Consider the following 26144-nt stretch of genomic DNA (forward strand, 5'->3'; position numbering starts at 1 on the left):
GAGTAATCCTGGCTTTCCCAGCAGAAATGCTCCAACAGTATGCAAGGTTTCACTAAGAGAGAAATCCTCTGGAGGGGAAGCAGAGGAAATTGAGTCCTCTGCATCAGAATCCTCACAGGTAGATAAGCCCACATCCTGGTCAGAGAAAACAGAAATTTCAGAGTCCTGATCAGAAGAGTCAGAAGGAAAATCAGTCCTAGTCTCTTAGAGGGAGAAGGGGGATTAGAGTAATAAGGTCTTCAGCCAGTCTTATTTCTTTTTTTTTAGGCATAGGGGTCCGACCATGTGGTCTTGGCATCAGTTTTCTGGGCATGGATCGAGTTTTTAGGCCTTGAAGAAGAAGATGGCATCAGTTTAATATGCAGGTCAGTAGGCCTGAATCCACCCTCAGAAGCCAGTGCCTGCACAGCGTCTCTAGACTTATTCAAGGTAGAGACATCCACAGGTTCCACAGTTGAAGCATCTCATGGCATACTGGACTCCGAATGGGTCTCAGTAGAAGCCTGTGAATCTGAAGTAGTGGGCATCAGGGGCTGTGAAAGCTCTTCACAGAGTACCGTCAAACTGGCGACTAGGAGAAGTGTTGTCAGCAGCTTTGGACCTATGCGGTCTGTCTCCCTTCTTACCTTTGCACTTTTTTGGAATGTCAGTAGTTGGGTGGCTTACCAAAGCCATTTCTGGATAATTGAGCTGAGTACCAAAGTATTTATTTAGATGCAAAAATTAACAGACAAAGAATAGTAAGAGGTTTGAATAAGGCACAAAACCAACAGCGAGGTAACGTTGTGGTCTGGGCCTAGGCAAGGAATGCAGTACGAATTAAAATCTTTGAGGTATTTGCTTTCCACAAGAAATACAATTGTTAACTTTTACTGACATTGGTTTAGATCAAGAAAAAGGATCCCCAATGGGGTACTTAGCTTAGTTGAAGACTTCTGGCCTGAAACTCAAAACGAAAATTTCAGGAGTCGGCTGACTGGCAATTGCAAACTGCTTCGGGCACCACACAGCAAGAAAGACTGATGTAATGGCATCGACTGCATGCTTTATACCCCTGACTACCTGACGTCATGGAAGATGAGACAGAAACCGATGCAGGACCCAAGACTTTGATAATCAGGCTGGCTGAGGGCTATCTGCAAGCAGATAACCCAAATGTGATGACTGCAACAGTGAAACACGAAGAAAGTACAGTTTTGTACCTACCATAAATGTAGATGTTAGAGTGTTCACCCTGCTGCAGTCATCACACTTGGGTTATCCTGTCGTCAGGCGGTCCCACAGTCGGCCGAAATTCCAAAGTCTTGGTCCGGTGTCAGTTGCTGTCACTTTTTCCTGACGTCAGTGTGCCAGGGGTATAAATAATGCATCCAACGGCATTTTCTTCAGTTTTACTTGCCCCAGATGTCAGGTGCCCCCAAAAAGGTGGTCAGTAATTAGTACCAAATTAATTAATTTCTGCACAAACACAAAATCCCTCCAGCTATAAGCAAATACATCAGGAAGATAATGTAGAGATTTTCGCCAGTTAGATCAGAGGGGATGGAGGGAGGGTAACCTGGACTGCAGCAGGGTGAACACTCGAACATCTACATTTATGGTAGGTACAAAACTGTACTATGTTCATCGTGTTACCCTGCTGCAGTCATCACACCTGGGTAGAATCCCAAAGCTAAGGATGGGTGGAGGAGTTATAGAGGATTAGAGAAGGCTAGAAGGCTCTGCAGAACTGCAGTGGCGAAGCCTGCTCTAGTCTTAAGAGTAAAGTGGTAAGTGATAGTGTTTGGTAAAGTTGTGTACCGAACTCTTGCAGCTTCCAAAATCTCCTTGGTAGGGACCCCCCTGATGAAGGCTGTAGATGTAGCTGTTGCCCTGGTAGAGTGGGGCCCAATGGTAGCAGGAACTGGTTTTCCATGATGGGTATAGCAAAAACGAATGCAATGTCCTATCCATTTGGAAATGGTTTGTTTTGATATGGCCTTCCCTTGTGAAGCTGTAGCAAAGGATACAAAGAGCTGGTCAGATTTTCTGAAAGCTTTAGTTTTATCCAAGTAGTAACGAAGTTGCCTGTGAATGTCCAAGAAATGCAGGAGTCTTTCTCCTTTGTTCTGTGGATTTGGGAAGAAGGTGGGTAAGTGGATGGTTTGATTTAAAGCCACACTGGAAGCCACCTTAGGCATGAAGGAAGGATTAGTTCATAGAGAAACTCTGTCTTGATGGAAAATGAGGAAAGGTTCCACTGCCATTAGTGCCTGCAGCTCTGAGACTCTTCTAGTTAAGTTATTGCTAGTAGCAGGGCAGTCTTCCATGATGGAAACTGTAGATCTGCAGAGAAAGCTGGTTCAAAGGGAGGTAGCGTAAGTTTTTCCAGAACAAAATTGAGGTCCCATGTTGGTGTAGGTGCTCTCCTGGGGGGGGCGGCCTAATGTTTTTTGCCCCTCTGAGGAACTGCCTTAGAAGTGGATGCAAAAATAAGGGTTGATCCGTGTTGTAGTGAACTGAAATAGCTGATGCATGGAGTGTAAGAAAAAGAAAGTCCTTTGTGCAACATCTCAGTTAGGTACTGTAGAATCTGAGGCATGTGAGGCTGAAGTGTGTTTTGGCCTTTTAAACCACAACTACTTATACTTACTACTTGTTCTTTTAGAATTTATTTCATACTTGGAAGTCAAAACGTGTTTTGCGTAGTACTTCTTATTCAAATGCTAACCATGTACCACAACTAATTAAGACTGGTACTTATTATCATTCTTAACTCTACTGAGTATACCTTACAGCTAGGCTCTAATTTGTGGTTGATGGACCTTTGGTTAAGTGTTGCAGGGTAACGTTTGGGACAGGTACCGATCGTTGCAGGTCTCTGCGAGCTTGTAGCACGCTGCAAAGCACAGCAGCCTGTTACACTTATAACACGCTTTTTCCTACAGGTGTCCGTTTTTACGAGTGGAAGATAGAAATGTTTTTGATATTTAGAATTTGACAATTGATTTAGTTATGTCCACTTCTGCTTACTTTTTGTTAAGCATCGAACAAAAACTGTTCTTGTAATTTGAAAAATTACATGGTAGTGTACGTCTTTGTGAGCGGAAGAAGGACATGTTTTTTTGTTTACTATTTAATATTAGATTTAGCGATACTTTTATTTTTTCTTCTTTAGCATTGAACAAAATTGTTCTTGAAAAACTGTTCTTGAAATTTGTATGTATGAAAAATAATGTGATAATATATGTTTTTGGGAGCGAAAGAAGGACATATTTCCTTGTTTACTATTTAAAACTAGATTTAGCGATGCACATTACTGCTCGCTTTTTACTGTTCAGCATTTAACACTAATGTTTTTGAATCTTAGTGTAAAAGAAGTAATTTGGTATAATACATACTGTTTATGCATTTACTATTTTTATTTTTAACTTAATTAATTAATTACACTAGATTATTAGTATATAAGCACTGTGATGATAGGAAGTTGTTGTCTGAAGAAGTTCCGGTATTTCCTGGGACGAAAAACACTGGGAGTGTTTAACGTAATCGAGTGGAATAAACGAGCTTGGATTTTATGCCAGTTGTTCATCTGTGTATTTTTTATTACACACCCTGCACTTCATCTACTCTTCACTTGCGGTTTGTCAGTCTTGGGTTCCTAGTTTGTTCAAATCCAGTTACTTGCTGTTTTGGCCTTTAGCTTGGTTCCAGGCACAAAACCTTTTCCATTTATCCGAATAGGCCTTCCTGGTGCTGGGCCTCCTAGCTTCCAGAATAACATCCATAACTGCTTGGGAAAGACGAGCTGGCTGGATGCTTAGGTGATTTGCCATGCAGCCAGATTTAAGGTTTTGAGCTGGCTGTGAAGAATCTGATTGTTTTGCTGTGTAAGCAAATGTGCAATTTGCGGTAAAATCCAAGGTGGGCCCTGGGCCATATTCCTCAATAGTGGGTACCAGTGCTGGCATGGCCAGTCTAGGGCTATGAGTATCAGTAGTGTTCTCTCCTTTCTGACTTTCAGAAGCACCTTTGTGAGGAAAGGCAATGGAGGGAAGGCATATACTGTCAGGTTTTTCCAACTGAATGAGAGTGCGTCCACTTTCCAAGCTTGACGGTGAAGGGTCCTTGTACAAAATTTTGTTTGTTGATAGTTTAGAGGACTGGCAAACAGATCTATGTCTGGAAGGCCCCATTTTGGAGTCATTGCAAATACTTGTAGATCCTGTCTCCACTCGTGGGGGTCCATGATGTTTCTGCTGAGGTAGTCTGCCAATGTGTTCTTTTTTCTTGGCAGGAATTGAGCTTGTAACTGAACTTGGTAAGCCAGAGCTGTGTTCCAGAAGGTCATTGCTTGCCTGCATATGCTTGCCTGCATAGAGGGTAGGAGTGTGTACCCCCTTGTTTGTTTATGTACCACATTACTGTGGTGTTGTCCATCCTTATTGTAAGTTGTCCTGGATGTAATAGATTCTTGAAGGCTGTCAGAGCATTCTGTACAGCTAGCATCTCTTTTTGATTGATGTGCAAATTCCTTTGATCTGCAGTCCATATGCCTTGAATGCACTGTCCTGCCATGTGTGCCCCCCAGGCGTAGTCCGATGCATCTGGTATCATAGTTTGCCTGGCTGGGGGCAAGGTGAAAGGCTGACCCTTGTTGAGGTGACATGCCTGTGACCATCATAAAAACTCCTGTTGTAGGCAGGGAATGAGAGATCATTGTGTCCAAGCTGGGGCTGTGTTGAGACCATACGCTTTTTAGGTACCACTGTAATTTCCTCATATGCAGCTTTGCAAATGGTATTAGTAGTATGCAAGATGCCATGAAGCCCAAGGCCTGCAGAATTTTTCTTGCAGGTAGTTGGGTCTTTGTTGCCATTGTTTTGAAGTATATAGTCAGTTGCAGTTGTTTGTCTGGCGTCAGATAAGCCTTCTGGGCCATTGTACTCAAGCTGGCACCCAGGAATGTCATGGTTTGTGAGGGTACTAGTTTTGATTTCTTTTCGCTTACTGTGTACTCCAGGCAACCTAGAAGATGTTTTACAAAAGCCAGATGTTGTAAGAGCTTGTCCTTGCTTTCTGCTTGGATGAGGCAGTCGTCCGGGTATGGGTATATTTGAATTCCTCTTTGTCTGCAGTATGCAATTACTGGTGCCAGGCATTTTGTGAAGACCCTGGGCGCAGTAGATAAGCCAAAAGGCAGTGCAGAGAATTGGTAATGGGTTGAACCTGCAATAAAACGGAGGTATCTTCTGCAACTTTGTCTGATAGGGACATGCAGGTATGCCTCCTTGAGGTCCAACGTTACTAGCCATGCTTTCTTGCCCAACATGGGAAGAAGCTGCTGTAGTGTTAGCATCTTGAATTTGGGTACTTGTAAGAAGGTGTTTAGAATTGAAAGGTCCAGAATTGGTCTCCAGGCATTGTCCTTTCTGGGAACTAGAAAGAGTCTTGAGTAAAATCCTTGGCCTTGCTCTCGAGTAGGTACCAGTTGAATGGCTCTCATGGACATGAGAGCTGTAATTTGTCTTTGTGCCTTTGCCCATTGATTTTGTGGCAGGTTTGGCATTCCTCTTTTCATTGGCAAGGTGTGAAATTGGAATCTGTATCCTCGTGAAATTATGTCTAGGACCCATTTGTCCTTTGTGACAATGTGCCAGTTGTCTGAAAAAAGTGCGGGTTTTCCTCCCAAGGGAGCTGCCAAGAGAGTGTTGCTTGGCCAGATTAGGTGCAAGTCACTGAGTTTGCATCCTGGTAGTTTGGGACCAGTCTTCTCCTCCCGTGTTGTAGTGCCCCATTGTCGAGGTTTGTATTGGGCTTGTGGTTGTCCTCTGCTTCTTTGACATCTGTATTTACCCCTCTGTGGTCTGTCAGTAGCTGGAAAGGACCAATTTTTTGTTGGCCAATTTCTGCTGAAGCGAGGGGGCTGCACCTGTAGAAAATCTTTGACTGTCTGCATAGATTTTGCCTTATCCTCCATTTTCTTCAAGACTTCTTCTGCTTTAACTCCAAAAAGAACATCCTGCTGTAAGGGAGCATCTAGAAGCTTTGCTTTAACATGATCAGGCAGAGTTTGTTCCTTTAACCAAGCATGCTTACGTACAACAGACCCAGTGACAGCTGCTCTGCAGGAAGCCTCCAAAGAACCAAAACCACATTGTAAAGTATGTTTGCCCACCTGTTCAGTTGCATGTAACAGATCCTGCATTTCTTTCAATTCAGACTGTTGAGGGAGTGTGCTCATTTTTTGTTTAACAGAGACATACGAAATTGCTGATATTTTAGCATGTGAAATTGGCAATTTAGTGCCCTCATAGCTAGAGTGGCTGTGGTGTAAACCTTTTTCCCCCCACCTGTCTAGTGCTCTGGAGTCCCTTTCAGAGGGTACAGGATTTTTTGCCATAGAAGCCTTAGCCCCTTTGGGACCCTGGGAGATAGTCTCTGGACCAGCAACAGGGCTTTTATAAAGGAATTTGTGGGAGTCAGGCACTCTATAGTATCTGTCAGGTTTGGCTGGAGCAGGAGGCAGAGAATCTGGGTTCAAACTGGATTCTAAGTAAACTTCATCCACAGTCTAAAACTGGGGGGATGGCAAGAGGTCTGTGCTTTGGGAGTAAAAGAAACTCTCTGCGCCTTTTCTTTGAGTCAGAGTAGTCCTGACCTTCCCAGTGAAAATGTTCCCTCAGTGTGTAGTTTCCCCAAAGGAGTAGTCTTCAGGAGGAGAAGCTGAGGGAATAGAATCCTCAGCATCAGAATCTTCAAAAGGGGAGAAGGAGTAATCTTGGTCCTCAGAGGAGCCTGAGGAAGTAGACACTTGTTCAGAGGAGGCATAATCTTCCTCTTGTCTAGGCCTTTTGTCGGGTGGGGGCTGAGATCAAATCTTCAGCCATTTTGAGCATTTGTTTCTTTGGCATGGGGCCTTGAACTGGAGACTGAAGTGCAGTCTTTTTAGGTTTAATAGGAGTCTTAGTATACGTTTTTATGGTGAGCGTCGGTCTGAAGATGCCTTCAGAAACCGAAGGTGTTTCTGCAGCACCGACATCTTTAATCAGCAATATCTTAGGTATGGGCTAAACAAAATGGTTGCGTCGGCCTAGTACTCTCCGCCAAAAGCTCTGAAGCGGTCTTGGGTTCCAGAACTGCGGTAGTCAGGGGCTGCGTCAGAGCCTCACTGAAGACCGGTGAACCGGAGACCGGACCAGCCGAGGCCTCGGAGTCTGGCCTGGGTCTAGGCTGCCTGTCCTTGTGTTTTTTGTGCACGCCGGTTGCTCCGACGGCATAGTATAGTTAAATTTTCTACCGAAGTAGTGGTGTAGTGCAAAATCAAAGCGTCTTTTATAGTACGCTTATTAAACCTAGCACAAAAACGACAGCCAGTGATGTCGTGGTCTGGGCCTAGGCAAGGTATACAGTAAGAATGAAAATCCTTATGAGGTATTTGTTCCCACAAGAAATATTTTCTGACATCTGTCTGAGGCAAGAAAAGTTTCCCCAACAGGGTACTTAGCTTTATTGAAGACTTCGGATCTGAAATTCGACTTCGAAAATCTCAGGAGTCGGCTGACCGGCACTTGCGAATTGCTTCTGCTTCGGGCACCGCGCGTCAAGAAAGACTGGAGAAAACGGTGCCGGATGCATTATTTATACCCCTGGTGCACTGACATCAGGGAAGACGCGATAGCAACTGACGCCGGACCAAGACTTTGAAATTCCGGCCGATTGAGGGACCGCCTGATGACAGGATAACCCAAGTGTGATGACTGCAGCAGGGTAACACGATGAACATCGGCAGCACTGACATCTAGGAACAAAATTCAAGCAATAAAAAGAATTGCTCTTCCTGTCCCAGCTTAGTTTTGGAGTGACTGGCCTCAAAACATGCAGGACAGATTAGGAAAACAAGGATGCGTCATGCTCACCAAATGATTTATAAAAATCAGTGCATACCACAATTATATATTCTCCATTCCAAAGGAGGGATGGATCTCTTTGAAACTGATTACATGAAGAGATCTGCCATCCTGGGACTATAATCTGCTAACCTCACAAAACCCAAATGTAGTGAAAGTTTTGAAACATGAGGAGAATAAAGCTAAGATGACTTCTCTTCTTAATCCAGCAGAAGCATATCTGCGTCAAGCAGGAATGGAAATCAAACCAGAAATAGATAAAAGTCAGGGAGCAACTGAATGCGCCAGAAAACAAAAGAAAGAATACAAGGTGAAAGATCAGATGAGCAGTCAAGAAATGTGGAAAATGCATATAGTTACAAGTATAGAAAACTTCTGGAAGAACCTCATGTTGATCAGGAATGAACACAGGAATGGTTAAGGAGAGGTGAATTCAAACTGAGAGGGGCAAGGTTAATATTGGAGGCCCAAGATAGTGGGCTATGTATACACTGGTTTACAAAGTCCATTGAACATGTGGGAGAAAGACAAATTAAGGTTTTGTAAAACCGAATTGGAAACAGTCGCACACCTTGTTGCTGGTTATGACATACTAATGGCAGAAGGACTGTATACTGAAAGGCATAATAATGTGGCAAGACTATTGTATTGGGGATTGTGCAAACATTATGGTATTGAAGTGGCTGCCACTAAGAATCATAGAAAAGTTTACATCAGATGGGATCACCCATTACCAACAGCTCAAAAGATAGGTGTTATAAAAAAATGGATATAGTGGTCCATGAAAAGACAAAAGTGGTGTTGATCATTGAAATTGCCACACCCAGTGACTTCACTGTCTTGTGTACAGACAGAAACAAGAGCAATGTGGAAGACAGATACCTAGACTGTTCCAATAGCAGTAGGAACAACAGATCTTATAAAAAGAATCTAGAATTGTACTTGGGTATGTTACCAATACATGTAACCCTGTACGAATTGTAGGAGGAGTCATTAATGGGCACATTGCGGGTGCTGCGAAGAGCACGTTTGGCTGACAGAGATTGAAACAACTAATTTCATGAACTTTAAAACTAACCGTTTTTCAACTTAGGAATGGTGTCCATTCCCATCGTGGTATTAGAAACCCAAAAGTTTGGAGAAATTACAAGGAGATACCATTATTTATATGATCTAGTAATAATAGACATGCGCTTATTCAACCTGCCCTGAAGGGAAAGGGGAGGAGGACAAACTCAGAGTCATATAGACCCTTAAGTCTACTTTCATGTTGTGGAAAAATAATTGAGATATTGGATAAGTTATTGTCAGAAGTGGACAGGTTTGGACTTGAAACCATATATCAGTATGCATATATTGAAAATCTATCTACTACCACCTGTAACATGATGTTTTGCAACAATACAATAGCAACTATGAATGAAAAATTGTGCGGTGATGTAATTTGTATAGATTTAACTTCAGCATTTGACAGGGTTGTACACAAAACACTGATCAATAAATTTAAACAACTAGGTATCCACGTACTCTTAATAAGACGGATAGCTGCATGACTTACAAATAGGACAGGGCAAGTATACAGCAACTGGACAGGTAAAATCCTTTGTTACAGTCAGGGTGTCCTACAGGGTTCTGTCCTAGGCCCTTACTTGTTTAGATTGTATCTTTCAGACCTAACTTTCATCTGAGGTGTTTATACAAACCTCTATGCAGATGACCCGAAATTGAGTAAATTGATTACTTGTTACAGATAAGGCATGTCTGCAAAATAACTTTGACCATTTGGGCACAGGAGAATAATATGCTGATAAATGCATCAAAAACTAAGCATATGAGATTTGGGATACAAACTGAAAAGGTGAATATTTAATACAGCATGCAGTAATTGAAACTGTAGACTCATTTACGGACCTAGGCATATGGGTAGATCCAGTTTTGAGATTTTCTAATCATGATCAGCTCGTTAATGATGGTTCTAGAGCTATAGGTTGTACAAAAAGACTTATAAAGTCTAGGAAATCGGAAATGAAGTCATTGTTAGTTATATTAGACCCAAACTGGAGTATGGAATAACAATATGGTAACCTTATAAGAAACACGCACGAGTAAACTGGAAAGAGTACAGCGGGAATATACCAAGGGCATCCATGGATGTGAAAATTTAAGTTACTATGAAAGACTAAATATCTGAACTTGTACAGTGCCTCAGATATACAAGAGGAGATCTTACTCACTTATATAGAGCATTTAGAGAACTACTTCTGGGAATGTTTGCGGTATCAAACAGTAGTAGAGAATCAGACGACCTCTAGGAATGAGAAGTGTACTAATCGGATCTCAGAGAGTAGCATGTGCATGGAACAGACTACCAAATTACATTAAAGCAATCACTAGTTTTGATCAAGAACAGCCTGGACATTTTGGCTTTGAATTGTCTTAACCCATCAGATGTGCAGTAGCAAACCCCACCCAAACCTCGCCCAACACCCAGCAGCAATGTGATGTTACAGAGCAGTCACGAATAAACATTTTCTTGTGTTTGTCGTCCAAATGAATATTCATTGGAATCTGCAAGAACATGCCGCGGACATGTTTAGTCCTTGAAAATTCAAAAGACATTCACAAGGAATGTCACTAAACAGTTACAAAAATGTAAACAGCAAGGTTAATGTTAGTTTATTCTGTGATGTCAGTCAGCAGCTCTCAATTTTAACATGTATTCAAGAACAGCGCCATCAAAGATGTTTCCTCTGTTAACAGGGCACCATAGTGTACTTCCTATGCTTATTATCCAACGCAAGGTTAGTCAAAGGTTTGACTACTTGGCACTAAATCAATGCTCAAAATCAATATCCCTCACAGTTTGTTACTATTTAAAGATATAGTACTACTGCATGCAGCTTGACATTTGTTTAAATAGAACACAGTTTTCAAGACTATGATAAAAATTTGCAAATTGCCAAAGTACCAGATTCACTAACACTCCATAAAGTGCAGGCTTCCAATACTACATCCATAACAGACACCTGATCTTAAAGTCAGCATTCCAATCAAAAGCAAACAGCTGCAGAGGATGTGTCTAACCACAGTCCACAGTGGCTATAGGTGACACACCAGAGAGATCCAGTGTACAAGACAAGTGGTCTGAGGTACAACTAATGGCTACAGCAATCACTCACCTGGGGCTAAGGCAAACCGCTAGCCTGTTGTGATTGCAAAAGTTGTTTGTAGCTGGGAGAAGGACTGATCATGGGACAGACAAGATTGCTCCATGGTCAATCCTAAAATGGTGCCTCTTTCCCATGGAAAGCAAGCAGCACATTCTGCTATAAACCAAAAGTCTTTACAAGTCACTTTATTTAATATTTCCAAAGAAAAATGGTTTATAGTGACATGGAAAAAAAAGTCTCATGGCATTTCCTCCTACTTTTAACATAATTTTCCTGAACAGGAAAGTATTAATAATGAATAAAAAAAAATAAAGTTTATCCACCCAGAGAGAATTTATCGGCTCAGCAAAGAACAGCACAAGCAGATAGACTCTTGAAAGCCTCAGGATGAGTATACTCTGGTGGCAGTAAAGCTCTGATGGGCCTGGTGCTCAAACACATCTTTTAGTCATCTTAGCTCAAGCTGATGTCCTGAAGCATTGGAAGGTAGACAGCTGTTACAGTCTTGGTAGGATACAAGCTACAAGATGCAGTTTAGGCTACAGTAGCAGTGATTAATAAGTTCATTAAACTATGCAAACTAATAAACACAAAATTCTGAAAAATGTTTTTTTTTTTTAAAGGCATTCATACAATTGAATCAAATTCCAGAAAACTACTCGTTTTACCATCCTGTGCCAAATATAGAGGCTCAGGAGTGCAGTACACATACTTCAGTAGTCTCAGTTCTGGTGGGAATCTGAACTAAAGGCAGGATTATGGGGATAGAAACAGCTGTCCTAAAATACGAAACAAAAGTACTATCGAAGAATATCAAAACTAAAAACAAGACACAGAGGCCCACTCAAACTTTGTACTGTAAGAGTTGTTACAGTGGCCGTGCCTCACAGTGATTTTGACTTAAAACGTTGTTACGTATGATCATTTTCATTCAGATTAATCAGGAGGAATCCATTTTTTAAAACTGCTCTCGTTTACAATTTATAGGCTGCATATTATACAAACTTATAATGTAAAGCGAACCTGCTTGTACTTAGAAAAACTACATATAATTAAAACTGGACTAAACATTTATTTAGCAAACCTAAAAGATTTTGCAGACTCTCAGTGATATAGATACAAACTTGATGAGAACAAAAGAATTACAGAGGGCTATGAATTACTATTTTAAATTCTGTACATTGAGGAAATATTGCATTTGGCAAACATACACTAACTGGGAAAATAAAGCAGACTGCAGCATCTCTGTACTGGACAGCTGAATATAGTGCTAAGTCAAACACAAGAATCAACTGATCTCGAGTCCTGAATTGTCATGCCTTTACTTTTGTTCCACAAAGTTCGATGTGAGGTCCATCTAAACTAGTAAAGATATTGCTCACAGACTGGCATTAAGGGATACACATTATCTCCATATTAATGTATAAAGTATGGCTAGTTATACTTTAAACAGTCTTGAAATGTTCTGTTGCATTAAGTAATAGTCATGTGTTAATTTGTTATAAATCAGGTATTCCTGACCTATAGATCTTTTATAATACATGGTCATTCCTAAAATTATGCTCCGATCAAACTCCGCTCCTATGTCATTTGTTGTAGACTTATACTTGCTGCAGAGTTTCTGAGACAGACACAGACCGTATGTTTTAAACGGTGTGAATAATATTAATGAGAAGGCACAGCAGTAGTGTCAGATTTAAAAAGAACATGTAATGGAGATGGGCAAAAAAATGCAAGCAATTGACACGGCAGTCTGGAAAGTTCTGCAGTAGTTAAATTTGACCTTCCAGGGCAACGCATTTAAATTGAATAAAAAAGTGCACCACGAGTCCGAGGCCTTGACTTGGAAGATTGAGGTGTACAGGACTGGAAAATTTGCAAGGAATGGCAGAATGACAAACAGAAATGAAGCAAGTAAATGAAGGACTACCATGGCCTTGTGGAAAATGGAACTAAGGAACGAAACTGGAAACCTTTTTCACTATTTGTCAAAGTGTTTGCAAAGATGTCACAAACCAGGATAAAGAAACTGGAGAGAGTTTAAAACACAGGAAAAAGGTTACTAGCATGAAATAAGAATTTTATTTAAAGGAATTAAGGTTAAAGGAGAACAGATAAATTCACCAAACCTGGTGATTTAGTGAACCTGTTAGCAAACAAATTCAATTCCAAACTTACCCCCACCCAACTATTCCCCAAGAAATACCCTCAGACTATAACTACGGAGCATATACTGCCTCCACTCACCATATCCAAGAACACAGGCTCAGTGGGCCCCCGATAACATCCCGTGATGCCTACAGAAAAGTCTAAAATTTAAAAAAAACTTATCGGGGACCAAGGAGCCACTTTTTAACTATGGTCTTAAAACAAGCTTTGTGCCTCGAGGATGGAAGGCTGTGACAGTCAACCCTCCTTCGTAAGGGAGGACCTTCAATAGATCCTGGAAACTACAGACCCATTAGTCTGACTAGTCTTACTTTGCAAAGTCATGGAAATCATCAGCAAGAACATAGGAGACCTCCAGACACTGGACCCAGCTCAGTTTGACTTTTTGTCAAAGAAGGTCATGCCTACTGAAGCTGTTAAGACTTCTTTGAAAAGGTCACCAAGGCAATAAATAAGGGGAAAGTTATGTACTGCCTACCTAGATCTGGCTGAAGCATTTAATACAATACCCCACTTGCGCATTGTCAACAAACTTATGGAACTAGGCATAAAACCCTTTATAACATGTGGGATAGCTAGCTGGCTCAAGGATATGACCCAAGAGATTAGAATTGGAGAGGCCAGTCACCAGTACTACTCCTCAGGTCTCTGTGCTTGGCCCACTCCTCTGGCATCTACTTCTCAGAGCCAGTGTCAAAGGCCTCTCACTGACTGCAAACTGGGACTAGTCACCAAATCCCCCTAAGATGAGAGCACCCATCAGGAAGGTGTAAAACAAACACTTGGTTCCATGTCAAGAAATACATTTGGGAATTTAGCCACCCCAAGTGACTAAGGCATCAATAAAACACCCCTAAAAGGTGAATTCACTTTTCAGGGATTGGGGAACTTATGTAAATAGTAACATAGCCTTTGACCAACATGTGTCAAAGGCAGTAAATAAATCCTGTGTTGCTTAACTTAGGGGCATGGCATCTAGGTCCAGAGAGGACATATCACTGTACTCTGCCTTCAGACTCCAGTACAATGCCCTCTTCAGTATGTACCTGACCAGACACGTGCAGCAACTGGAATGTCCAGAAAGATTCCACCCAAAATACAGGGAGTAAACACAATGTCCTACATCGACTGCCTCAAAGCCCTGTCTCTCTACTTGGTATAATACAGACCTCTGAGAGGTGATCTTTTGTCTGGTGCACAAGGAATCCCTGGACCTGTTTTTGATGAACCTTTTAAAATGTCTGCAAAACAAACATCAGAACTACTACATCAACAGACCTACATTAAACAGGACATGTTGGAAAGCGATGGAGAGAGACGCATACAGAGAGGGAGAAAGAGACTGACACACAGGTTTCCCATTCTCTGGAACAGGCTGCTCATCCATTTGAAGCAAGTTCCTCTTTAACCCTACTTAAGGGCATCTTGGATAAATGGATGAGTAAATCAAAAATTCAACCCTAGTCTGGTGCCTATTTCTCTAAAGAGAAGCAGTCAGTAAATCAGCCCCTATACAACAATCAAGTTTGTGGGTCACATTTGGGTTGGATGGCTATGCTTATAAGGGCCCTAGTGGTCATTAGCCCTGTATACACACCTATGAACACAAACAAAAGCATGTGTTACTTAGGCTAACAAGACAACTACATTTTAAATTAACATTTATTCTAGTTTTGTCCATCATACCTACCCCTTTGCAATGTCACAAATATTTTATGTAATAAATGCCATACACTACCAGTCTTCAGTTAGGTATACTGTTTGCATATTTATAAACTAACCTCTCAGAACACAGAATGCTACATACCTCAATGTACCGGCTGCCCATATGGTGTTTGTGCCTATCTAGTGCAAGGTCTCTGTGCTCAGCATTGATGAATCGTACAAGGGCTTCTCCATTTCTCCTCCCTTGAGCATTCAGGCACAATGCCACACCACCCCTGGTAGGAACAGCAGAAATGCATAAAAACAGTGTCAATATTTACAAAGGAGTCAGCATTTTTATATTCATGCAGCATAGCTATGTAAGAACAAACAATTCTTCTAAGGCACATATGTACTAGGAATACTTGTATGTATGTGTGGGGGTGGGGTGTCTGTACTCAATGGTGTACTTAAATTCTCATTTTTAAACCATTATGTTTATGGCCTAAAGGGCATAATATCTACCTAGCAAAGGCAGTAGAAATGTTCTAGAAATGTTCCACTGAAGATGCAAAGCAAATCCATGTACAGAATTTACTAAAATCAATGAGGATTATTGTTACAGTAACATCTGGGATCTCAGCCGCAGGTTAGATCTGATGTTTGCCCCGATTTCCATGTCCCTGAGCCCCCTAGCAGAGCAGACTCCTCCACTTCAGGGACGTACCACACTCAAGAGGACCCAATTTGCTCCATCTTCAGTTCTTTCAAGCCTCAAAACCATAGACATGGCAGACCCTAGGATACCACACGATAGTCCTCCACCAAGAAGATATGGTTGTCCCTCAGATCAATAGAACTTGGTGTCTGAGAACCAACTCATCCACCACCTATCCTTCTTGGTGTCAGACCAAGTGCAACCAAAAACCCAGCTTCCACATGGGTAAAGTCAGTAGGGGAAGTGGCTACATGAAGGTGCGAGTGCGAACTGGTTCACACACTAAGGGTGCCCAGAAGTGCTCAATTTGGGATGTAGAGAGACATTTTACTGCAAACAGTAATTCTACTCCAAAAACTACTACTGTAGTTTATCAAAGCTGTGCCATATTCTTTGTATGCTCCTTGCTGCAGAACTAAAATATGAAGAGATTGCAAAACATTACTCACCTTGGCTGGGTAGTTGGGGTACCTGCTTGAAGTGAGCTGCAAAAGTCCTGTAAAATAGTAATGAAGCCTACCCTGTCCATGAAGAGGAAGCTCAGCCTATACTTCTCAGGGAAGAATATCATGTGACAGACTCCATGACGGCCTGTGTATCCATACATCACTGCAAGAGTCCTAAAGTTCCCAAATCATGCATGCTGACGTGATGTCCACTTACAGTGCTGGGTGACAGGTAAGATGCTTCAAAGAGGTAATGGCAGCTGGTTCAAAAGGACTCCAGTCAGTTCTCCACCACAGAGTTCCTAAGTTCCATGGTGGAACTACACTGCTCTTCTCAGAGATGTTAGGTGAAATAGCCCTTTGAGAAACTTTCACTGGTTAACACTGGGGACACAGGATGGGCCACTCGAGCAGATGGACATGGCGAATAAATGCACCTTCAAGGGCCTGGTTAGTCTTGTGCCAGATTAATCTGAGATGTACTGTTAACATTAGTGATAGTTCTGCTTTTCCAGGTATCCGATTCTTTTAGGACCAGAGGAAGAATTACTTCTAATACTGACAAGTCCTAGTTATATGGATCTCCTAGTTTCCCTGTGTTTTTAGGGCCTCCTCAGAGTGTTGAAGTAGCATCAAAAGTACAGTTGTGTACCTACCATAAATGTAGATGTTAAGAGTGTATTCACTGTTGCAGTCATTACACTTGGGTTATCCTGCTGGCAGGCTACCTGCAGTCAGCCCGAATTCCAAAGTCCTGGTCCGGCTTCAGTTGCTGTCGCCTCTTCCCTGACGTTAGTGCGCCAGGGGGTATAAAAGATGCAGCCAACGCCATTTTCTTCAGTTTTTCTTGCCCCAGATGTCAGGTGCCCCCAAAAGGCTAGGCTAAAAATTTGCAAATAAAAATGCATGCACTAACATAAACATTACCTTCCTCTACAAGCAAATACACCACATAGGTTGTATAGAATAGAGAAGAACAGATAATTCCCAGCAATGAAACCTGGACTGCAACAGTGAATACACTCGAACACCTACATTTATGGTAGGTACACAACTGTACTATGTTCATGTTTCACTGTTGCAGTCATTACACTTGGGTTGAATCCAAAGCTGAGGTTGGGCGGCTGGGTCTAAATAGAATTAGGAGTGGCTATGAGGCCCTGCAGAACTGCAGTGGCAGAGCCTGCTCTGGATTTAGAGTAAAGAGTTAAGTGGTAGTGCTTGGTAAAAGTGTGCACTGAACTCCAAGTTGCAGCCTCCAAAATTTCCTTGGTTGGTACTCCTCTGAGAAAGGCTGTTGATGTAGCTGCTGCTCTGGTCAAATGTGGCCTAATGCCCTTAGGCACTGATTTGCCATGCTGTGCATAACAGAAATGAATGCAGTGTCCTATCCATTTTGAAATTGTCTGCTTTAAAATAGCCTTTCCTTGTGATCCTGCAGCGTATGCCACAAAAAGTTTCTCAGTTTTCCTGAAAGATTTTGTTTTGTCCAAGTAGAAGTGTAGCTGTCTGTGTATGTCCAAACAGTGCAGAAGTCTTTCTGCTTTATTCTGGGGATTTGGATAAAAGGTTGGTAAATGAATGGTTTTGGTTTAGAGCCACACTGGGTATACCTTTAGCATAAATGTTGAGTTTGTCCTTAGAGAAACCCTGTCCATATGAAAAATGATAAAAAGGTTCCACTGCCATTAATGCCTGTAGCTCTGAGACTCTTCTTGCTGAAGTAATTGCTAGGAGCAGAGCAGTTTTCCATAAGAATTTTATCTCAGTTGTATTGTCTGGCTCAAAAGCAGGTAGTGCGAGTTTTTTCAAGACAAAGTTGAGGTCCCATGTTGGTATAGGTGGGTCTTATGTTTTTTGCCCCTCTGAGGTACTGTCTTAGCGGTGGGTGAGAGAAAATAGGAGGTTCCATATTGTAATGAGCTGAAATGGCAGAGGCATGGATCTTAATTGATGAGAAGGATAGGCCTTTGTCCAGCATCTCAGTTCGGTATTGTAAAATCTGAGGAATATTTGGAACAAGCGGTTCAAGTCCTTGTGCCTGGTTCCAAGCACAGAATCTCTTCCATTTTTCTGCATAAGATTTCCTGGTGCTGGGCCTCCTGTCTTCCAAAATGACATCCATAACAGCTTTAGAGAGAGGAGTGTTCTGAATGGCTATATTATTCGACATGCAGCCAGATTTAAGGTTTTGAGTTGGCTGTGCAGGATCTGATTGTTTTGTTGGGTCAGCAGATGAGGAATTTGAGGTAAAGTCCAGGCTGGCCCTTGAGACGAGCTCTTTAGGATTGGGTACCAGTGCTGGCGTGGCCAGTCTGGGGCAATCAGAATCATTTTTGGCTTCTCTTGTCTGACTTTTAGGAGTACCTTGGAGAGTAGAGGCAGTGGTGGATAGGCAGTGGTGGATAGGCATAAACTGTTAGGGTTTTCCAGCTGAATGATAGAGCATCCAGCTGAATGATAGAGCATCCACCCTTCCATGCGAGAGTGATAAGTCTTGTGCAGAATCTCTGCAGTTGGCAGTTGTGAGGGGAGGCAAACAGAACTATGTCTGGGCATCCCCATTTCTTTGTTATTATGCTGAAGACTTGTGGATCTAGTTTCCACTCGTGTGGGTCCATGAGGTTTCTGCTTAGTTCATCTGTCAGAGTATTTTTCTTTCCAGGCAGGAATTGTGCCTGCAGATGTACTTGATAGGCCAGTGCTGTGTTCCACAAAGTCATGGCTTGCCTGCAGAGGCAGTAGGAACGTGTGCCCCCTTGTTTATGTACCACATGACTGTAGTATTGTCAGTCTTTAGTAATAGTTGTCCTGGATGTAGTAGGTCCTTGAATGCTGTCAGGGCATTCTGTACAGCTAGCATCTCTTTTTGATTGATATGAAGATGCATTTGGTCCGTGGGCCACATGCCCTGTATACATTTTCCTGCCATGTGTGCTCCCCAGGCATAATCTGATGCATCTATTGTTAGTGTCTGCCTGGCTGTGGGTAAAGTGAAAGGCTGTCCCTTGTGGTGACAGGCCAGAGGCCACCATCAAAACTCTTGTTGTAGGCAGGGAATGAGAGTAATTGTTTCCAGGCTGTGGCAATGTTGAGTCCAAACACTTTTTAGATACCATTGTAGCTTCCTCATATGCAGTCTTGCATATGGAATTAGCAGAATGCCATGAAGCCCAAAGCCTGCAGAATTTGTCTTGCAGGTAGCTGGGTCTTTGTTGCCATAATTTGGGAAGTAATGAGTCAGTTGCCTTTGTTTGTCTGGCATGAGATATGCCATGTTTGTCTGACGTGAGATAAGCCATGTGGGCAGTTGCATTTAAGCTTGCACCCAGGAATATTATCTCTTGAGAGGGCACTAGTTTTGATTTCTTTTCGTTTACTGTGTACCCTAGGCAAATTAGTAATCTTTTTACGAATGCCAGATGCTTTAGTAGAATGTCCTTGCTCTCTGCTTGAATAAGGCAGTTGTCCAAGTAGGGATATATTTGAATTCCTTTTTGTCTGCAAAATGCAATTACCGGTGCCAGGCATTTTGTGAAGACCCTGGGCGCAGTAGATAAGCCAAAGGGCAGTGCAGAAAATTGGTAATGCATTGAACCAGCTATGAATCTGAGGTATCTTCTGCAAGATTGTCTGATTGGGATATGCAGGTATGCCTCTGTGGTCCAAAGTAACAAGCCAAGCCTTCTTGGCTAGCATGGGTAGAAGTTGCTGCAGTGTCAACATTTTGAATTTTGGAATGTCCAGGAAGGTATTTAGAGTAGACAGGTCCAGTACTGGTCTCCAAGCTTTGTCCTGTCTGGGTACCAAGAAAAGTCTTTTGTCCCTCCTCTTGCTGTGGTACTTTTTGAATAGCCCTCATGTCCATGAGAGCAGAAATTTGTTTTTGTGCCTCTGCCCATTGATTGTGTGGCAGGTCTGACATACCTTTTGGCCTTGGTAGGATGTGAAAGTGGAACCTGTAACCCTGGGAAACAATATTCAGTACCCATTTGTCTTGGATAATTTTGTGCCAATTTTGTGAGAAAAGTGCAAGTTTTCCCCCTAAGGGTGCCTGCAAGAGGTAAGTGCTTGGCATTGGTAGAGGGAAGTCATCGGCATCGTTTCCTATAGGGTTGTGATTTGTCTTCTCCACCTTTGGGGGCAGAAGCACCCCATTGCTTAGGTCTGTATGTGCCTTGTGACTGAGATCTGCTCTTGGGCGTCTGTATCTGCCTCTTTGTGGCCTGACACTGGAAAGGACCAATTTTTTGAAGGCCAGTTCCTGCTAAATCGGGGTGGCTGAACCTGTAAGAAATCCTTTACTGTCTGCATTGATTTTGCATTGATTTTGCTTTATCCTCCATTTTCTTTAACACCTCTTCTGCCTTAACACCAAACAAAGTATCATCCTGTAATGGAGCATCCAACAATTTTGCTTTAACATGATCAGGTAAACTTTGTTCCTTTAACCAAGCATGCCTTCGAATGCCAGAACCTGTAACTGCGGCTCTGCAAGAAGCCTCTAATGAATCAAAACCACATTGCAAAGTATGCTTTCCCACTTGTTCAGCTGCATGCAATAAATCCTGCAGTTCCTTATTTACAGGACATTCTGAGCTTGTAAGCATTTTCTGTTTGAGCAAAGACATTAGATATTGTTGGTATTTAAGCATGTGAAACTGACAGTTTAAAGCCCTTACAGCTAAAGTAGCAGAGGTGTAAACTTTTTCCCCCATCTGTCCAGTGCTCTTGAATCCCTATCAGAGGGAACAGGATTTTTTTGCAGTGGAAGCCTTGACCCCTTTGGGACCCTGTGAAAATTAGTTTCTGGGTCAGCAGCAGGTTTTTATAAAGAAATTTATGTGAATCTGGGACCCTGTAGTACCTATCTGGCTTAACTGGTGCAGGGGGTAAAGAATCAGGAGACAAACTGGATTCAGAAAAAAACATTAACAATATCTAGTACAGGGGGAAGAGCAAGGGGCCTGTGCTGAGGCAATAAAAGAAAATCTCTGAGCCTTTTCTTGGATTCAGAATGATCTTGGCTCTCCCAATGGAAATGCTCCCTCACGGTGTGCAGGGTTTCCCCAAAAGAATAATCCTCAGGAGGAGAGGCTGAAGGGATAAATTCTTCAGCATCAGAATCCTCATAGGGAGGAAGAGAATATCCCTGTTCTGAAGAGGAATCAGAGGAAATAGAAACCTGGTCAAAGGAATCATAGTCCACATCTTGCCTAGGCCTTTTACCAGGAGGGGGATGGGGATGGGAACCCCTGATCAGAGTAATTAGGTCCTCGGCCATTTTACGCATCTGTTTCTTTGGCATGGATGACTGTCCAGGTGAATGCTGTACTTGTTTCTTAGTCTTTATAGGTGTTTTAGACTTTGTCTTGGCTGCTGAAGTAGTCCTGATAGTAAGCTGTGTAGGTCTGAAAACACCCTCCGAAGCCGATGCCTGCTCAGCAGCTCCGGACCCATCTGAGGAAATAGTCTCCATAGGCCCAATACCTTGAATTTCCAGAGGCCTAGTTGTCTCCACGTGGGAGTCGGAGGCGGCCTGTGGCTATGAGGTAGTGGGTGTTGGGGGCTGCGAAAGCGCCTCACTGATAACCGATGACCGGCCTAGAAGCGGCTTCGTCATTGGTTTTGGACCTCTGATACCTGTCCTTTCTTTGTCCTTGCACTTTTTATGAATTCCGGTCAGTTGTTCCGATGGCATTATATAATTAAACCTTCTGCCAAAGTAATGTAAAGCAAAATCAAACAGATGCTTAATAGCGCGTTGGTTGACTAGCGCAAAACAGACAACTAGCAACGTCGTGGTCTGGGCCTAGGCAAGGAATAGAGTAAGAGTGAAAATCCTTATGAAGTATTTGCTTCCCACAAGAAATACAATTGTTAACTTTTACTGACATCGGTCTGAAGCAAGAAAAAGGTTTCCCCAATGGGGTACTTAGCTTAATTGAAGACTTCGGTTCTGAAATTAAATTTCAAAAATCTCAGGAGTCGGCCGACCGGCACTTGCAAACTGCTTTTGCTTCAGGCACCGCGTGGCATGAAAGAAGGAAGAAAATGGCGTCAGCTGCATCTTTCATACCCCTGGCGCACTGATGTCAGGGAACAGCAACCGACACCGGACCAGGACTTTGGAATTCGGGCCGACTGCAGTTAGCCTGCCAGCAGGATAACCCAAGTGTAATGACAGCAACAGTGAAACACTATGAACATCCTTCTAAACATCTGCTGAAAGCCACATTCAGCAAATGTCTGGCATAGGGGGGAAAATCCTACTAAATGCTTATGTAGGGGGAGCACACACACTTCCTTCATTTACTAGCTCTACAGTCGCACAGCAGTGTGGAAAACAAAGCCGGTTTTGATGAATGCACATTTTCAGTAAAACACACTTCAGGTATTGGAGTCACAAAACTTGAGGGTCAGATAATCCAGGCAGTTAAGTGTATGCTGGCATAGGTGTACCACAGACTCCTTGAACTTGGTTTAAAGTGCACGTGCTGAGCCTGGGGAAATGTTTCCCCATGTAGTATCACCAGAGCTAGGTGACAAAACAAGACTAAAGCCTCGACTATATACCAAGTGATGAGTGACTGCCATCTTAGGGGCTTCATGACACTTACAGGTAGAATGGGCATGGAACCCCTTACAATCCCTCTGATGAGAGATGGTGGTATGAAACAGCATCCCTTAGGGAGGGCTTTTGGTTTACTGAGGCACTGCCAGGCGTATGCTTCAACGGTGGGAGTACTGGAATGTGCACTCACAAGGGGCTTGTTATAATCCTTACCTTACCCAAGGGGCTCGTTATAAACCTTACCTCCTTGATTCCTGGATAAGAGACAGCAGTTGCTTATGTCACCACATGTGTTGAGATGTCAGCAAGCACAAAAGCAACCCTCATGGATTCCTGAAAGACAGCACCCCCAAATGTCTCTCATCCTATATGGTATGGGGTGATGGTCCCTTTGATTCTGATTTGGGACAGCATGACATTTGGCAGGCATGGGTGGAGAATGACCTAGAACCCCCCCCCCCACTACCACTTGTGTCTGGTGGGTGAAGAAATGCTAACTTGTCAAAAGCAGTTGATAACATTTTGGTTTCTTTCCTTCTTTCTGAATCACTTTGGGGAGAAAGAGGATTTGAGGGTAACCACAGAGAAACAGACCTCTCCAGGTGTTCACTGCAAACACTTTTGCACAGAACTTCATCGGCATACATGGAAGGGAAAAAAAATCAATTTCCAATATGTTCTTGTAATGACATGAGGTACTGCCAGCTATGCCAGGAGAATTAGGGCAGTGGCTGTGTAACATTTGCTAGCACAGCTAGCTGGAGTTTTGTAAAGAATTGCGTGCGTCACTTGTACATCAAACTGATTTGTACAGATGCTTGTGTTAAAAATGTACCAACTGTTGGTCCTGTAAGACAGAAGAAATACACCTGTATGTCAGACTGTATTGTAACTGTTGAAATGAACATACTGAAACAGAGGATACTAGAAGAGAAGAGGTTAATCACAGTCCAGCTAACTTTTTTTTTTCCCTCAAAAACGGTCTGAAATTAAGTTACCTGGTTTAGACCATAAAGATTGTATCTTACAGTTCTGACTGCAGCCAGAGACGGAATGTCTATGAAAACCAGGACTAGGAATCCTACAGTGTTGTCTTTAGGGGTGAACTAATTGCTACTCTAGAAGGGTGGAAGTTTTGAAATGGTTTTATAGCTTCCAGATGCTACAACACATCTCAGCAAAGCTGTGTGTGTACGGCAACATATACGTGCTAAATTCTGGTTCAGTTTCTAGCAAAGGGGGTAGTGTGGCAAGCCAGATACATGTAATATCATTCTGTAATCTAGTACTGAAATGTTTTAATACTAGATAAGACAAGTCTCACAGCAGTGTTTTTGAAACCTGACCAAGGATCACACACACACTTCATCTTGTCTTGCTTTAGTAAGTAAACAGGGAATAGTAATTCTTTAGAACAGTCAGGAAAATTTTGAGAGATCTAGTACTAATTTTTCTGCCCTGTGTGAATCTATCCATCTATATTATTATTTTGTTTTAATATTTTCTGTGATTGAAACTCGTGTTTATTGTAGATAGATATTTAATAAACAATAAAAGAACATGAGATTACTAAATATATTTAAACTTTTCATTGTGGCTAGTCTTTTAGAGAATAGTTTAACCTTTAAGAGCACTTTTATTTGGTAACACGGCGGCTGCTCCTGAAAGGCTTGCTGCACTGGTCAAACACTGCCATTTGTATTGGTATTAATATTGGTTTTAATTTTACTTAGTATAAATTGGATACCCTTGTAAAAGCCTTAGAATAGCTGACTTTGGAGTGTTCTGGTGGGAGTACCTACCTTGGAGTCCAGGCAGAGGGGGCATAGCTTGTGAATCTGTGCCAGCCTTTTCCAGGCAGGTGTGCGTGTGTGTGTGTGTGTGTGTGTGTGTGTGTGTGTGTGTGTGTGTGTGTGTTACTTGGAGCAGGGACATAGCACTGGCTTCACAGAGAGGGTGGTGGAGGACTTGGCTTGGAACACTTGACGGAGAACTCAGCCCTACAGCTGTGTCAGTGGGGAGCCTTATTTTGGGCCTGGAGAGAGAGAAAACCAACCCAAAGGCTGGTGGGACTACCTACCTTGCAGTCCAGGCAGAGGGGGCATAGCTAGTGAATCTGAGCCAGCCTTTTCCAGGCAGGTGTGTGTGTCTGTGTGTCTGTGTGTCTGTGTGTCTGTGTGTCTGTGTGTCTGTGTGTCTGTGTGTCTGTGTGTCTGTGTGTCTGTGTGTCTGTGTGTCAGCTACTTGGAGCAGGGACATAGCACTGGTTTCACAGAGGGTGGTGGAGGTCTTGGCTTGGAAAAATTGTCTGAGAACTCAGCCCTACAGCTGTTGTCAGTGGGGAGCCTTACTTGGGGTCTAGAGAGAGAAAACCAACTCAAAGGCCGAGTGCACTCACTGTGTGCTCTTAATGGAAATTGTTCTTCGTGCAAACAGCTGCATCTGGAAATACTGTGCACATATATTTTTGTTCCATGTGAACATCCTTCACCGGTGTCCAGGATGAGGATGGAGACTCCTTGATTACTGGCCCAGACATCACATGCCCCATCAGAGAATAAGATCTAGAAATGTGGTCTCAAAGTGTTTGCTAATACTGGAACTGGATGTTAATTTAAAGTTATAGGCTTGATCTGTTTAACGAGTTTATGAAGAGCAAATGTAGCAAACTGCTAAAAGGTAATCAATGTCTGGTAACCTGTTATGTTACAAGCATGACTATTTGGAAGTGAAAAGCATTGCCTGTGATTTATGGAAGGCATAAAAGAAGGCAAGTGAAGAAAAAAAACAGAGTGATTATCTCCTGCCACCTGTGAGAGTACTGACTTAAATTTTAATAGAGCAATAGCAAGCTAAAGGGACTACTATCAGGGATGGCACAGAAAGCAGTGCTAGAGGAGGCTGGAATATTAAACAAAATATTTTCAATTGCAATAGGTTGCACGGGTTTCTTTCCTGAGTCACCCCCCCCCCCCCACCTGGGATTCACTGCATAAAGCAATTTCTCCCTTCTCCACTGAAGCTGGCTATCTTAAGTAAGACTTCTGGAAAGCAAGAACCTGTCTCCCTCAAGCTCTGCAATTGTAATAGATGAACTACAATTTAGTTTTTGTAAACTGTTGAGGCTTAATGGTGTATGCACAACAACAGTGAAGGATCTAGCCAATTGCCACTAGATTGGGCTGCACTACTTTGAAATCAGCCGTACACTCAGTGTTCCAGTCCCAAGCATTTACTTTTTAATTTGGTAAAGTAATTACGCTCCCTCCTTACTGACTACATTTGCTAGTTTACCCCTAGGATCCAATTAAAATTAGCATGAAAATTGGCGTACAATTAAAAAAGAATAAAAAAAAATTAAAGTACAGCCAAAAACATTGCTTACATACAATCATACAAACCAAACCAAAAGCCCAAGCTAACTCTCAGTCCGTCCTCACCTTACACTGATAGTTTTGCAGCCCTTCTCCCTGTGGGGGAGGGATCCATAAGTTCCAGGTTAATCCTGTCCTGACTGCTCTCTTCTCCATTCTG

General features: G+C 42.5%; 1 protein-coding gene across 1 annotated transcript in view; it reads right to left on the reverse strand.

Annotated features, from left to right (window-relative positions):
• Positions 1 to 26144, reverse strand: part of ESRP2 (epithelial splicing regulatory protein 2) — a 318023-nt gene that overhangs the window by 83947 nt on the left and 207932 nt on the right. Inside the window, exon 8 of the mRNA XM_044082050.1 lies at positions 15036 to 15168. Within this exon, the coding sequence (XP_043937985.1) occupies positions 15036 to 15168 (133 nt within the window). The remainder of the gene's footprint in view (positions 1 to 15035; positions 15169 to 26144) is intronic.

The sequence above is a fragment of the Protopterus annectens genome, chromosome 8.part1, assembly GCF_019279795.1.
Source record: "Protopterus annectens isolate FY-2018-M chromosome 8.part1, PAN1.0, whole genome shotgun sequence".
NCBI classification, from domain to species: Eukaryota; Metazoa; Chordata; order Ceratodontiformes; family Protopteridae; genus Protopterus; species Protopterus annectens.